This window comes from Phascolarctos cinereus, unplaced genomic scaffold (genome assembly GCF_003287225.1).
Source record: "Phascolarctos cinereus isolate Bilbo 61053 unplaced genomic scaffold, phaCin_HiC Scaffold_4;HRSCAF=312, whole genome shotgun sequence".
Taxonomy (NCBI): domain Eukaryota; kingdom Metazoa; phylum Chordata; class Mammalia; order Diprotodontia; family Phascolarctidae; genus Phascolarctos; species Phascolarctos cinereus.
In genome coordinates, this window is record NW_027555847.1 from 217,555,711 (window position 1) to 217,571,169 (window position 15,459).

A 15,459-nucleotide genomic window follows, 5' to 3' on the forward strand; every position below is an offset into this window, starting at 1 on the left:
GAAACTGTTTCCTGTCTTCAAGGATTCGACAATGGTCCTGCAACATGTTTCAATCCAGGCCCCTGAAACACTTTGCAAGTGGTCAATTCCATCTCAAGGCACCCTTCAGGTTTCCCCAAGATGGATACTGAGAGTTAGGGAGTTTTATCACACAATGATCCATGAGTCAGAGCTAAGCCTGGACTATATAGGATGTATTCCCTAATAACTACTAAGTTCTACTGTGCTTTCTTCAAAAAGAATTTTCTTATTCCTATCTTTTGTTTTCACATCACCATAATTTCTGAATGTAGCCCTCCCCTGTTCCCCTAACCTGCAAGGCATCCCTTGTGACAATAAAAAGTAAAGAAAAAGCCCCAAATGGTAGTTCAGCAAAACTAAACAATAAATCAAACGAATCTGACATTTTACGCATTGTTTCACACCCAGCTCCTTATTTCTGCAAAGAAGAGGAGGCGCGTTTTCTTCTCTCCCCTTTGGGTCTGTCTTGCCTTTAAATACACAGACACAGACATAGACATATACATACACAAATACACATTTACCCTTCTAAGTTTTCCCAGGAATATGAAGAAAGTGGGACATAGGTAGGCAGGGATCTCTTTGCTGAAGTCATGTTGTTGGCATGCTCCTGAGATTACAATAGGATTTGGCCACAGACGCTCCTGTTTGCTTCTCATTTCAGATTGATCATATGAGAAAAGTGACCAATCCTGAAACAAGGGATTCACCTAAACAATGGGTCTCTCCATTGCTGTGTAAACCTGCTGAAGGCCTGGCCTCCTTGCCAGACACAGGGCCATGCAGACCTATGCTCTCAGTAAACACCCAAGGGTGATGCTGCATAGATCAGAAGGGAAATGTCAGACCCTGCAGTTTCCCATTCTAAAATCACACCTGACCTCCTCTACAATGAACACAGAGGTACCTGCCTCTGTGCCACCTCCTTCAAATGCCCATGAAAATCTAAATAATTAAAAGAAGAAAAAGGCAGAATGTATTCAATAGTGATTAGGCCTGATTTATTTGAAGCCCTGGTCTAGGGCCCACAAATAAAGGGGACTTGGGTAGAGTTAGGGATTCTTACCTGAGGTCTGTGGGTCTGTGGATAGATATCAAGGGATGCTTGAACTCAGATGGGGAAAAAATTGCATCATCATTTGAATATAACTGGTTTCCTCTGTAATCCTATTTATTTTATGCTTTAAACACACTTGTTTAAAAATATGTTTAAAAACATTCTTCTGAGAAGGTGTCCACAGGCCTCAGCAGACTGCCCAAAGGCTGGATGACATAAAAAAGATTAAGAACCACTGGACTATAGTGGGATCTCTTACCACACTGATGCCAGGGAAAGGGAACGAATGGCAAGCCTTATTATGGACCACAAATCTTAGGCTTCCAGGCCTGCTTACAGGTGGGGAGGGTGACCTTGGCTTTGGTTTGAGAAGTCCCTTTATCCCCCAAACAATGCCCACGTTGCCTTTTATGGGGCCTGACGTTCCCCTTAAGAAATGCATTTCTTTGCTTTCAGAAGGCTTTTCAACCTTTAAAAGCTCTCTATTAAAATCTAAATAGTCCTGGGAGAGAGAAAGTCTTAAAAATCTTAGTGGCGAAGAATAGATGACAAAGCCTACAAAAATAGGGTACCTGAGAGGACCACAGATTTAGATCAGGAAAGAACTCTGAAGGCCATCTTATCCAACCCTCTCATTTTACAGAGAAGGAAACTGAGGCCCAAAGAGGTAAGATGACTTACCTAGAGTCACACTGCTAGAAAGTGGCAATCAGAATTCAAACCCAGATCCCTTGATTTTACACATAGTATTCCTTCTACAATGCCACACCTGCTTCCCTTAAGGGGGGTCAGGAATGGGAAGTATAATGAAAGGGGTGGTTGTAGATGAGCTCACAAAGCCCCTCCTAAGACCCTGGTCATTAGTGCCCAGATAGGTACCTTTGGTGATTACCTTATATAACTGCTTCACCTAGTCTAGGGAAACCTACAGACCCTTTCTCAGAAGAATGTTTTTAAATGCATCAAATAACATACAGAGGAAAGGAAACCAATTACAGAAAGGTGTGATTAACAGTCTAGGGCATAGTCGAATTGTTTGAATTTTCATTGCATATTTCTGCTAAGCTAGAGTCAATTATCGTATTTTAGGTATAATTATAACTTTGAGTAGTCTAAATTCAAATAAAGTGACCACTTCAGGAGTTCATTATGTTGTACTAGTTGAGACCTAGTTGTATAATGAAAAATAATTATCAAACTATGAAATAGATAAGCTCACCTGGAGTGCTGGTGGGTACCTGTGGTCCCTGCTACTAGGAAGGCTGAGGCTGATGGATAGCTTAAGCTCAGAAGTCCTGAGTTGCAGTGGGCTAAAGCCAAATGGGTGTCCTCACTAAGTCCTGTACCTAAATGGTGGTTTCTTGGAAGTAGAGGACTATCAGGCTGCCTAAGGAGGGGTAACTGGCCCAGGTCAAAAATGGAGTAAGTTGAAGCTTCTACGCTGATCGACAGAGGGGTTGGGTTACTTACTATTATGTGACCTTGGGCAAATCATTCCACTCCTAGAATTCTTAAAATAGGAATGATAAATTGGGTGTGGTGGCACACTCCTGTAATCCCTGATTGCTGGAGAGGCTAAGGCTGAAGGATCTCTAGAGCTCAGGTAGAGGTCCACAATAGGTTCAATAGTAATATGGTAAACCCCTGGGAATCTGGGGCCACCAGGTTGCCTAAGGAGGGGTGAACTGGCATCTGGAAAATGGAGCAGGTCAAAGCTTCCATACTGATCAGAGTTGGAACTGGGCCCATGAGTGGCCCTGCCATTCCAGCCTAGGTGGGATAGACAGCAGGAAAGAAGGAAGGAAGGAAGGAAGGAAGGAAGGAAGGAAGGAAGGAAGGAAGGAAGGAAGGGAGGGAGGAAGGAAGGAAGGAAGGAAGGAAGGAAGGAAGGAAGGAAGGAAGGAAGGAAGGAAGGAAGGAAGGAAGGAAGGAAGGAAGGAAGGAAGGAAGGAAGGAAGGAAGGAAGGAAGGAAGGAAGGAGAAAAAAAACAGTTCATGGCCTTCAGGTCAACTACTTTCTCTCCCTACCACTCTCCCCCCTCTACCACTCCCCTAACCAAAAGCGCAAAGACTGTGCCCTTTACTACCTATATGACAATAGGAAAGTCATTTAACCTTTTAGGGCCTCAGTTTCCTTATGTGTAAAATGAGGGCAGTTTCATTCCAGCTCTCAATCCTATATATATGACACACAGATTATTATTCTTTTACAATGCTTAATTCCTTTATGTATCATAAGCACAATATATGTATTATATACATTATAACCATAACATAAAGGAATTAATAATAATAACTAACATTTATATTACACTTTCAAGATTTGTAAAGAAAACACTTCAATTGCTATATGAGCTTCAAGGGGGAAAAGTTGTTATTAATAATGAGATCAAGGAAGACTTACTGAAGGAAGTGGTCAATTGTTAATTGAAAAAAAATTAAAACTCAAGTGTTTGTTTTGTTTGTTTGTTTGTTTGTTTGTTTTTAAAGAGCAGAACCAGAGTTCAAACCCAGTCTTCTGACTCCAAACCTAATACTCACTCCCATCAAATCCTATTGCCATATACGGCATGAGAGCCCATGAAGACAGGAACAACGTCTTTGCTACACTTTGTATCTTCCCCTAGTGCCTAACACAGGGTTGTACATACAGTAAGCACTCAATAAGTGTGGAATTGAACAGGAAGGAGAGGCTTCAAATTATTCTTGGATTCTCACCTACAAAATAAGGCAGAAAATGAAGAGAACATCCCAGCATCAATGAGAAAGGACAATGGAGGGAAGGCTTGAGACCACACAACGTAGAGGCCAATGGCCCTCCATACTACAACAGACCATGAACACACACATATAATTACATTAATTGTAATTAATGTAAACAAAAGTTTACAACCTAATAAGGGAGACGGGTAACACATACCAACACTGCTGGTAGCTCAGTGGATACAATGCTAGGCCTGGAGTCAGAAAGACCTGAATTCAAACATGGTCTCAGAAACTTACTATACCTGCGTGACCTGGGCAAGTCACTTAACCTCTGTCTGCCTCAGTTTTTTCAACTGTAAAAATGGGGATAATAAGAACACCTTTCTCCCAGGGTTGTTGTGTGGATCAAATGAGATAAGATTTGTAAAAAGTGCTTAGCACAATACCTGGCACATAGTAGGCTCTTTATAAATACTTCTCCCTCTTCCCTCCCCTATAAGCATTAGGTAATAAATAATAAGCCTTATAAGTGGTATCCATTTAACTGTTTTTTCCCCCACTTAATAGAATTTTACTTTTTCCAATGACATGTAAAGATAGTTTACAAATTTAATTGTTGGAAGAGTACTGAGGAAGGGAAGAAGAAAGCTCACTTCTAGGAGGTGATTTGAGCTGAGCTTTGAAGGATGGAAAGATGCTGAAGGGGTGGGGAAGCATATTCCAGCAATAGAGAACAACATGAGCAAATGTGAGGAGGTGGGAAATAACAATGGAACAGTTATAAGATCATAGCTCTTCAGTTGTGAAGGGATTCAGACATCACCTAGCCCAACTCTCTCATTTTATAGACTGAAAAAAACCAAATGGCCAGGGAAGTTAGTGACTTACCCAATATCACACAGGCAACAGATGTCAGAGACAAAATCTGAACCCAGACTACAGAGTCAGGGCACCTATCCGTTGTATCACTGTATCACACAGAACATGCATTCAGGGAACAGAAAACAGTTCAGTTTGGCTGGAGTAGAAGGGATGTTCTAGGTGCCAGTAGGAGGTCCGACTAGAAAGGTTGATCTGAGCCAAAATTTGGAGTGCTGCTGCCAAATTAATGAGTCAGGGCTTTGTCCATTAGGTTATGGCTTGCCATGGATCATTTTTTGAGCAGGACAGAGGCATGATCACAGTGGCACTTCAGGAAGCAATGGTATTCATAATGGTAGGTGTGAGTCAGCAAGAAAAGGTTAAATCATGTTCAGCATACTTTGTTTGATGAATTGTTGTGGCCGAAGACTCAGCTTTAATAAACTTTCTTTACCAAACAGATAATTCCCAGTACACAGGGGAAGCATGTAGAAGGATTTCCATTTAAATAGTTAAAGCTCAAAAACAGTATTTCAAGGGATGAGCTTCAGTTATCTGGAAAATTCACTTACTTGGAAAAGCTTATTCCCTTCCCCTCAAATCCTCAGGTGCTAACAACCTAACATTTAGCTGGCTGACCAATCAATCCATGTTAATCAATAAACATTTATTTAGTGGCCTCTATACTTCAAGCACTGTGCTATGTGCTGGGGATACAAAAAAGAGGCAAAAGACAGCCCCTGCCCTCAAGGAGCTCACAATCTAACAGGGGAAACAACAACATGAAAACAAATATGTACAAACAAGCTATGCATAAGATAAAAAGGAAATAATTAACAGAAAGAAGACACTAGAATTAAGAGGGGTTGGAGAAGGCTTCCTGTAGAAGGTGGGATTTTAGTTGGGACTTAAAGGAAGCCAGGGAGGTCAGTAGTTGGAGCACAGGAGAAAGATCACCCAGTCAGTCAACATGTATTTATTAAGCTCCTCCTATGTGCCAGGCATTCTGTTACGTTCTGGGCATGCAAAGAAGGCATGGGATATAGGAATGAATAAACTGCATTCTACTCAATGGTTCCATATGAAGCATATGGGAACATAAAGATCTGGAAGGGACCTAATTCCACCCCTTCATTTGACAGACGAGGAAACAGCACTTCTGTAATTCTATAAGCTGCAACCCCTATCAGATGGATCTGGACTGGAAAGTGTTTTCCAGGGAAAGTCTCTGTAATTTGCCCAAGGCCACGCAGGTAGTATCAGTCCCACTTGGCATATGTCTGGCATATCCATAGTAGGAACTTAATCAATGCTTGTTGACTGCACTGTGGAAAAGTGTCAAAAGAGGGCTTTGAACCCTAGTCATTGACTCCAAAGCCAATGTTCTTTCCATTGCACCAGGGGGTGCCAAGCACATGCTTTTTTGGGAGACGACAACACAACAGGAGAACTTCTTAGGTATGCATTAAGGTCTGAGGACTGCGCTAACCATCACCCTAACAGGAAACACAGAAGTCAGCTTGGTGGAAAAAACAAGGGAACTACCCTCTGCTAAGCAGCTCTTTGCCTGGAATCTCTACCCTGATGCTCCTGGGTTTTATTGCAGATTTTCTCTCATTCACTGCCAGGAAATGACCCATATGGATGACTCCTTTCACTGTAAACTCCCAGAATTCTTTCCCTTCCCCTTCTCCAAAAATGGTAGCTGAGGTGCAAAGCTGCGGTCTAGGGAGCAGAGGGATGCACAGACAGCCAGGAAGAGGGAGGAATGAGAGTGGAGGAGAGTACAGGATGAAAGGAGAGGAACAGAGGTGGAGAAGAGGAGAGTATACTAAGAGGAGAGTATGGTAAAAGGGTGTGTTCTGGGAAAACCCTCCTAATTCCTTTTTTCTTCTATCTCCAGCCCTGTTCTCATTTACGGCTGTTGCTCCAGGGCCTGCCCTAGACTATGGGTACCTCCTCTTCCTGCCTATCAGTAAGGGAGCCTAGCCTAGATAGTTTGACCCCCCCAAAGCATGATTTTGATCTAGCTTGGGGCTTAGTTTAAGGGGATCAGACTAGATCAAAGAGTTCAGTAGCTATTTCAGTTGAAACCCTAAAGCAACTGGGTAACCTAACAAAGCTGTCACCAGGAAAAAAAAATCCATCCCCTTTTAACTCCCCTACAAAAGAACTGGGCATCATATGCATCAAATGGTAAAAATCCAAGGGCTGTGTGTGTGTGTGTGTGCATGGGGGTGTGTGTGTGTGTGTGTGTGTGTGTGTGTGTGTGTGTGTGTGTGTGTGTGTGTGTGTGTGTGTGTGTACATGGAGGGTGGTGGGGAAGGAATCCCACATTCATTCTTTTCTAGTAAGAAAACTCAGAGAATAGCACACCTTCCTTTCTCCCTTCCCCCTGCATTATGCCAGATCCTGGTATTTGATGTAGCTGATTCAGTTTCCAATCAGATGGATTCATCATGAGCTGCAACCCCTATCAGATGGATCTGGGCCGGAGAGTATTTTCCAGGGAAATGGAGAGGCCTCCTTACATGCCAGGAACATGATTTAGAAAAGACCACCCAGTTTGACAGGGTGCCACACGTGCTGGGAACTACACATGGAGCCATTACTGAAATGGTAATTCAATATTGAGAGGCAGATAATGGGTAGAAAATCTCTCTAACTCAGCCCGTCCCTGGAAGCCCTACACAGGCAGTGGAGTTCAGAGACTGTTTAAATCAGAATCTGGAATCCTTGGGTCTTAAGAGTTGAAAGGGGGCTCAGAAATCATCTAATACTATTTTATTGAGGAAGAAACCCAAGGCCCAGAGAAAAGTGACTAGCCCAGGGTCACAAAGCAAACTAGTAACAGAGTCTAGACTGGAGTACAGGACTCCTTATTTTGCTATTTTCCCACTGCCCCATGCTGCTTTGTCTTCACCAGAATCTAAATGAATGACACTCTCATGACATCAACATATTTCAGGGGAGACACTTTAACAAATTCAAGTCAAACAAATAATTATTAAGCATCCACTATGTGCTACACACTGTGCTCTGTGCTAGGCAATGAGGAAACAAAATAATTCAAAACTGTCCCTATCCTCAAGTAGTTAACATTCTAGTGGGGGAATGGAACATGTACATGGAAAAGTAAATACAGGTAATATACAAATTAACAAAGTAATTTTAAGATGGGGCAGGTAGTTGATAGAGTACCAGGCCTGGAGTCAGGAAGATATGAGTTCAAATCCAGTCTCAGGTGTTTACTAGCTGTGTGACCCTGGACAAGTCACTTAACTGTTTGCCTCAGTTTCCTCATCTGTAAAATGAGCTGGAGAAGGAAATGCCAAACTACTCCATATCTTTGACAAGAAAACCCTAAAAAATGTCATGAAGAGTTGGACGTGACTAAAAAACTACAGAATAACAACAAAAATTTTAAGAGGAACAGAAAACATCTAGATGGAGGTCAATCCATCAGCAAATATACATTAAGCATCCACTACGTGCCAAGCACTGTGATAGGGATCTAAACATAAAAGGGAGACTATGGTGAGGTTAGGGTTGGGTGGGGCAAGAGAGGAGAGTCATTGTTAGTTCCCCTCACCCCAACATTTGCTCAGATGGAACTGCCCCAAGCTCTGAGGAGTGTTCTTTTCTCCAACTTTGGGATGTCTCTTGTGACTGAAGAATAAAATAATCCCCACTTACATTGGAATGGATACAGGACCCTTACAGTGGGCGGCACCAAAGCTATGCGCTAGAGCAGGGGTTCTTAACCTGAGGTCTGTGGATAGATTTCAGGGGGTCTGTGACTTGGATGGGAATAAAATTACATCTTTAGTTAGATATAATTGGTTTCCTTTGTAATTCTATTTATTTTATTTTATGCAATTAAAAACAATATTACAGCTTTTCATCTCTCCTACTGGGGGAAGCTCATGCTGGTGGGTCATCTGTGTTTGAGAGTTGTGAGCTGCTCAAGCTGGATGGATGACTGAACTAAATCAGGAACCAACATGGTAAGGTCTCTAGGGGTAAGTGTGTGTATGTTTGGTGGGGGGAGGAAGGAATCACCAGGGTGCCTAAAGAGCAACAAACCAGCCCAGGTAAGAAAAGTGGTGAAGCTTTGTTAAAGCTCCAGTGCCGATCAATATTGGGACCAGGGCCATGAAAAGCTTCTCCTTCCAGCCTAGACAAGATAGGGAGACCCAGTCTAAAAACGAAAGCAAACATATTCTTCTGAAAAGTGGTCCATAGTCTTCAGTAGACTGCCAAAAGGGCTTACCACGGGAAAAAAAAAAGAATACCTACTCTAAAGGAAGTTAGAGATCACAAAAGCAGATGTGAGGATGGAATATATTTCATAAATGGGGGATCACCGTGCAAAAGCATGCAGGCACAAATATACTGCAGCTTCATCTCACCTACTGTGTTCCTTTCTACTCCTCTTCTCTGGAAACCTGCCCCCCCCGACTCTGTGTATGAATATGCATGTGTATGAATATACAATATATGTGCAGATACATGTGTATGTGTATGTGTGTATATATGCATATACACAAACATATATTTGTGTGTCCCCACACACCCCTCCACCAAAGTTCTTGGCAGAAGCTAACCTTCCCTGCACCCCTCAAAATCACACAATTGAGGGGAACACCTACTCTGCCAATGAGTAATATATTTGTCCCACTTTAAGGAGTCATTTTCAATATTTGAAAAGGGCAGACTAGCACATCAGGGACTGATGGGGGTGGATGCTACATGCCAGAAAGCGGCAGGCAGAGATGCACAGGAGGAGGGACATCTGGTGAATCCCACTTCCTTCCTCTGGATTTCTGATGCAAACCCCCTTACGCAGAAAGCCCTCACCTCCAGATTATCTAGACACAAAGACAGAGAACTGGGCAGGAGACCTCAGTGCCAGGCTTTGCACAGAGGTGAGCCTCTAGGGGAGAGGCCGGGGATGCGTTCTTTTGCTGACGCACAGTGCAGCTCACGCCATGAGTCAGCCCAGTTTACTGCATAAACCCAAGTATCAAGGGCTGGGTTTCCTACCACCATGATCACCACCACTGCCAGGGAGAGAAGGAATACTCCCAGGCAAAAATAATCTAGTGTGCAGATATCAAGCCCCTCGCTATTGAGAAAGGGAATGGCTTGAGCGACTAGATGCAGAACACAGAGAGAACACAGTTTCCTAACAGCAAACATATACTCTCTCACTTGCATGGGCACAGAATACAAAACAGGTCTACCTAAGTGTCCCTTCAATGAATTTAGGCCAAAGTCATGACTTGTTTGTTTTCCCCCTCTCCTCAGCCCCCTACATGGCATGGCATACTCTTTGGATAAGCAGAAATACAGTTGGGGGGGGGTGGCAAGAAGAAATGGGGAAGTAAGAATTTCTGATAAGTTTGTTCCTGGGCAATATCTAAAAATTAATGAGGGCCTGGCCTCTTATCAACACACAAGTGAGTCAGGCCCTGAAGACTCCTAAAAAAATAATCTCCTTTTTTCCATCTATTTGCTTTGCTATCAACTTCATTCTCTCTACATTCCTAGTTTTCTAATTCACACAATTTTTGTACCAGTTCTGTGGATTTTGATGGAAGAGCATTGCAGGGTAGGGATGCTTAAGGTAGAGTCCCATTTGGGGGTTGGTATTGGGCTCTCCCTTCCCTCCACCTACAAGCTTCACTCTATAACTTGAGAACGTCCAAGGCTATAAAATATGGGGCCCCAACTCTTCAAAAGAATACCTTGAGATCTTGTACCACTTGGCTGATTCTTTCTCTTAACAACTATTTTGTGGCTATGAACAGTATTCCTAAAGTACATTCCTTTCACCCCTGCTAGGCCCAGTTCCAGGGTCATTGCTATATGCACGATGTCCCAACAATCTTAGTGCGGGTTTAAGCAATTAAAGGTTAAAACCACACTAAGCCTTTTGGGACATCATGTATGTATCTCTCTGTGTGCACACTTTTAAAAAAAATAACAATTTTTAAATACATTTACTTAGACACATCAAAGTGATTTTTCCCACGTGCTTATTCCCTCCACCAATCAAATCCAAACATCTCTGCCCCCTAAGATCACAGACACAGCTGGAAGGATCATGGGATCACAGACCTACATCTGGAACAACCACATAACAGGCAGGAAGGGAGAGAGTTGGGGGGGGTGGGCGCACCCTCACTCAAAGGAGGGCAGTCACCAACAAACATCGTCAAGATTGTGTGTCCTCACAATACCCCTGTGAGGTAGGTTTGAGGTGGCAATACTCAAATGGTTAAGCTAGAAAAGGCCTGAAGTCCAACAGAGGAAAACCGAGGTTAAGTGACTTGCCCAAGGCATCAGAGGTGCAATTGAGACTCAGGTTCTTTGACTCAGCAGTAGAAAGGCAGGTGGTGAAGTGAAAGAAGAATACATTGTATTAGAGATGAGAAGTTACGTGAGGCAGAAGACAAAGGAGATGCATGCCTGACTAGATAAGGGGGTAGGCTGTTCATATCACCAGAGCAAGGAATGGCAGAGGAACAGCTCTCGTGATATACACCGAATGTTAAAATAACTAGAGCAAGGCCTCCACAACATTCTTTATGGAGGATTTACAAAGAGACAGAAAGAAGAATCATGCAGGATGTCTCGATGAGGGTGGGTTGCAATCTATGCCAGTGAGAAGAGTATCTATGTGCCAATAAGATCAAAGCTCTTATATACATACATACATATATAGATATATATATATAGATATATATATATACACACACACACACACACACATATATACATACATATAGTACATACATAATATACATTTAATTAAAACATAAATATATCTATTATATGCCAACGTGTAATGCATCGTATATGTGTACACACATGTATATGTGTATATATATGTATATGTGTATTTAGATAATCCTGAGCACTATGGAAGCAAATAAGAGTTTGCCTTGAGCCTAATGGGAAGTGTGTATGCACACATGCACATGCATGTGTTCATGTATATGCATACATGTATGTGAACATGTGTGTATTGCATTGTGTATTATATACATACACAGAGCTATACATAAAAGCAGCTAGGTGGTAAAGTGGATGGAGCTCTGGACTTGGAGGGAGGAAGACCTGAGTATTACTTATTACCTGTGTGACCCCTGTCAACTCACTTCACCTTTCTCACTTTCAGTTCCTCATCTGCAAAATGGAGATAATGACAGCACCTACTTCCCACAGCTGTTGTGAAGATCAAATGAGATTCTATATGTAAAATACTATATACCATGCTATTGTAGGAGAGGCAACATGGTATAAAGTGATAGCTAAAGAGAGTCAGGCAGATCTGGATTTAAATCCTGTTTCTGATATTGGCTCTGTGACCCTAGATCACAATTATGGGTCACGACTGCTTAGGCAATCAGTGCTCCCCATCCCCGTACCCATCCCAACTTCTTAAGCTGCTCAGTAACCAAAGTGTTCAAGCTCTGACTCAGTAGAATTGTCCATAGGAAGAGTTCCTCACACTAATGAAATTACAGGTCTGGACCACAGAACATACACAGCCAAGTGAAATGAGCCTTCTTTGGGGAGAAAGGGTAGGGATTATAAAACCACCTCTGTCATGTCTGTTATCCTAATGTGGCCCAGGACTGGTTCTGCTTTTCCCATCACTTTCCACTCTTCCTACCTTCCTTACCCCCACCCTATGGTGTAAAGACCTAGCCTGGTAGTGCTGAAAAGTCACTTGACACTCAGTGTTTCCATTCAGACAGCCTTACTAAACAACTGCCCCTTGCCTTCATCATCATCCCCATACCTGGTGGCACATTAAGGAAGGGCAGGGAGGCTGGCAGGGATGAAGGGGGCATGGGAAGGATGGGGAAAGCTGCCAAGTCAGTCAAATGGAACTTACTGGGAAGGCCTTTCTGGAAGCCAGATCAAGTACCAGCTTCTGGCTGGTCAGTGAATATCTCCCAGAGGAACCCAGGAAAAGCCTCCACACCCCTAAGTAAGGCAGATACAAGGGTATAGCTGTAATGGGTCCAACTCAACATTGCAGCCCCAACATAGCCCAGGTCCCTACAGGTCATGGACATGGCAGAAGGAGGGGAGTGATGGAGAAGGTTCAATATCCTCTTCCCTGGTTAGGATGGAACCTGAGCCCTGAGGCAGCATGGTACGGCATAAATGTTAGCACCTTCCCTCTGTTAATTATCTCCAACTTATCCTGTCTAAATTTTGTCTATATGTTGTCTCCCTCATTAAATTGTGAGTGGCAGGGGACTGTCATTCATGTTTCTTTGCGGCCCCTGAGCTTAGCACAGTGCCTAGCACATAGTAGGTACTTAATAAATGCTAGCTGACTGACTGATGGTAAAGAGTTCTTTCTGTATTTGGGGTCAGTGGACTTGAGTTTAAATCCTGGCTTTGACCTTTACGATCTGTGTGACCTTGGGCAAGGCTACGTCCAGTGGTATGCACAGCAGTACCAAGGGTATGTCCAGGGCTTAGCACAATGTCTAGCACTATCGTGCCTAGTACATAGTAGGCACTTAATAAATGTTTGTTGACATGAACTGTTGATATAATGGGGGCGGAGCTTAGTTCCTCAGCTGTAAAAAGGAGTTAACTTAAGGAAGGTGGGGAAGGGAAGAAAACAAGTGTTTATTAAGTGCCTACTACAAGCACCTACTACAAGCTAGATATCTCATTTGATCCTTATAACAACCCTATTAGATAAGTACTTTCATTATGTCTCCATTTTACAGTTAAGGAAACTGAGGCAGACAGAGGTTAAGTGAATTGCCTAGGGTCACAGAGTTAGGAAATTTCTGAGGTTGGATTTGAACTCAGGTCTTCCTGATTGTAGGCCCAGCCCTCTATACACTTCATCACCTAGCTGCCTAAATGACATCCAAAGGTCCATTCTTGCCTTAAAGACTCCCAATCTGTTCTCTTACAGAATCCCACAGAATTTTAGAGCTGGCATAGAGATCAACTAAGAGGCAGTTAATTTGTTTTCCATCAACCCTCTCATTTTGTAAAGGAGAAAACCCAGTGCCCTTTGGGTGAAGCAACTACCTCAAGTTCACAGACCTATTATAACGGCAGTCAGGCTCTGAACTGGGTCTTCTGACACTCTGGAGTTCTCTTACCATTAGAACACGATGCTTATTCTTCTCCAGGTGATGGAAAACAAGTTCACCCCCTTTAAGTGAACAGCAGGCCTTGGGGATGGTCCCTCCCGATAACATCTCCAGGTAGGCCCAGGGATACAGGTAACCTCCTAGCTGCCTACATACTGCTCCAGATTTTATCTGTGCAGCCCTTCAAAATTGGAGAGTGGGGAGGATGTTCTTATTTCATCCCCCACCCCTTTCCCAAAGAGGTAGCCTTAGACTCTGGCTCACGCTCTGGATGGGAAGGATGGCCAGGATGGCCAGGAGTTGGTTACACCCTTTTTTCCTCTCCTGAGCTGGATGTTCATGGGACTCAGTCACCCTCCTCCCTAATCACCCCGCCACGATTTCCTCTTTTCTGGGGAGCTGCTGTTTTGCAATGGGACAGTGGGTGAAAGCAAAACACGCATCGGAGGAGGCGGAGGGGGTGGAGGGAGAAGGAAAGGAGGAAGAAGGAAGGCTAGGAAGAGAATCCTAGGTCCCAGGGAATCCCGTCAGAGAACAGTGCTGAAGGCAGCCTCCCCTACCCCCTGCCCCCATCCATACCGATAACTTCCATACCCTAAAGGAAAGGAGAAACTTCCAAGAGAAGACAGGTTCCACACATAGAGAGAGACGAGTTACAGGGAGATGGTAGGGTACATACACCTAACCTACCCGTCCCCCTCCCCCAAAGCTGGGAAGGGGGGCAAACAGGTGCAGCGCTCTCAGTCTCCAGGATATGACCTTCCCCTCTAGGGGGCAGCACGAAGGTCCCTCAGCCCATAAGGGAGTGAGAAAGGTGAGGTTAAGACCCCCGCAGTCTGGAGGAGAAAGGAAGGTAACCAGGGGTAAGGGCGGGGACTAGGAGAGGTCTACCAGAGACGCCCACCCACTCCCCCCCCCCCGAGAGAAGGAGGGGAAGGGCTACCCCTCCCCCATGCCAAATGGCCCCCTGATCACGGTGGGGGGGTGGTGGAGTGCGGAGAGTCTCAGGTGGTCTCCCACCCGGGCAGAGGAGGGCTCACCCAGACAGGCAGGTAGGCAGCCGGCTAGCTGGCAGAAAGGGACGGCCCGGACCCAGAGGCCCCCTCCCCGCAGCCCGCCCCCGCCCCCCCTTCTCTCACCGGGTGCCCCGCAGTCCGCGCACAGCTGGTTGCCGTCTCGGTGAAGGAGCTCGAGCAGAGCCCTCTTCTTCTCCTTCGCCATGGGTGGTGCTGGAGCACGGCGCTCGCTCCCGGCGTCTCCTGCTGTCTCTTCTGCTGCTGCTGCTGCTGCTGCTGCTGCTGCCCCCGCTGCCGCTTCTCTAAATAATCTTCTTGGGGTGGGGGTGGGGGTGGGGGAGCGGGGACGGAGAGGTGGGGGTAGGACGAAGGGCTACCTCGCCGCCGGCCGCCGGTGCGGCATGGGGGGCGCGGGGGCGGGGGCCGGGGCGAGGGGAGGCTCCGGGCTGCAGCGCGAGGTGGCCAGGGCGGGGACCCAGGCGCTATGCCATCGTCTGCGGGAGCGGCGCGCCTGCCATCCTCGCAGCCCCGGCGCCCGGGCTCCGGCGGCCTCGGCTCGGGCACTGGTTCCGCATTCCTCCCCGCGGCGGAGGAGACACTCTGCTGCTGCCGCTGCCGCTGCCGCCGCGCCGCCGCCGGTGGTGGTGTCTCGGAG

The 15,459-nt window shown here is 45.0% G+C and overlaps 1 protein-coding gene across 3 annotated transcripts in view; it reads right to left on the minus strand.

Annotated features, from left to right (window-relative positions):
• ADAP1 (ArfGAP with dual PH domains 1) overlaps positions 1 to 15,106 on the minus strand; it is a 163,522-nt gene extending 148,416 nt beyond the window's left edge. For 2 of the 3 annotated variants that reach the window (XM_020978682.2, XM_020978680.2), the window contains exon 1: positions 14,928 to 15,106. In XM_020978682.2, the coding sequence (XP_020834341.1) occupies positions 14,928 to 15,009 (82 nt within the window). In that variant the 5' untranslated portion in view covers positions 15,010 to 15,106. Of the gene's footprint in view, positions 1 to 14,478; positions 14,552 to 14,927 lie in introns of those variants that run through there. The other variant, XM_078152915.1, reaches the window with a different exon arrangement.
• Between the last annotated feature and the right edge of the window lie 353 nt (positions 15,107 to 15,459).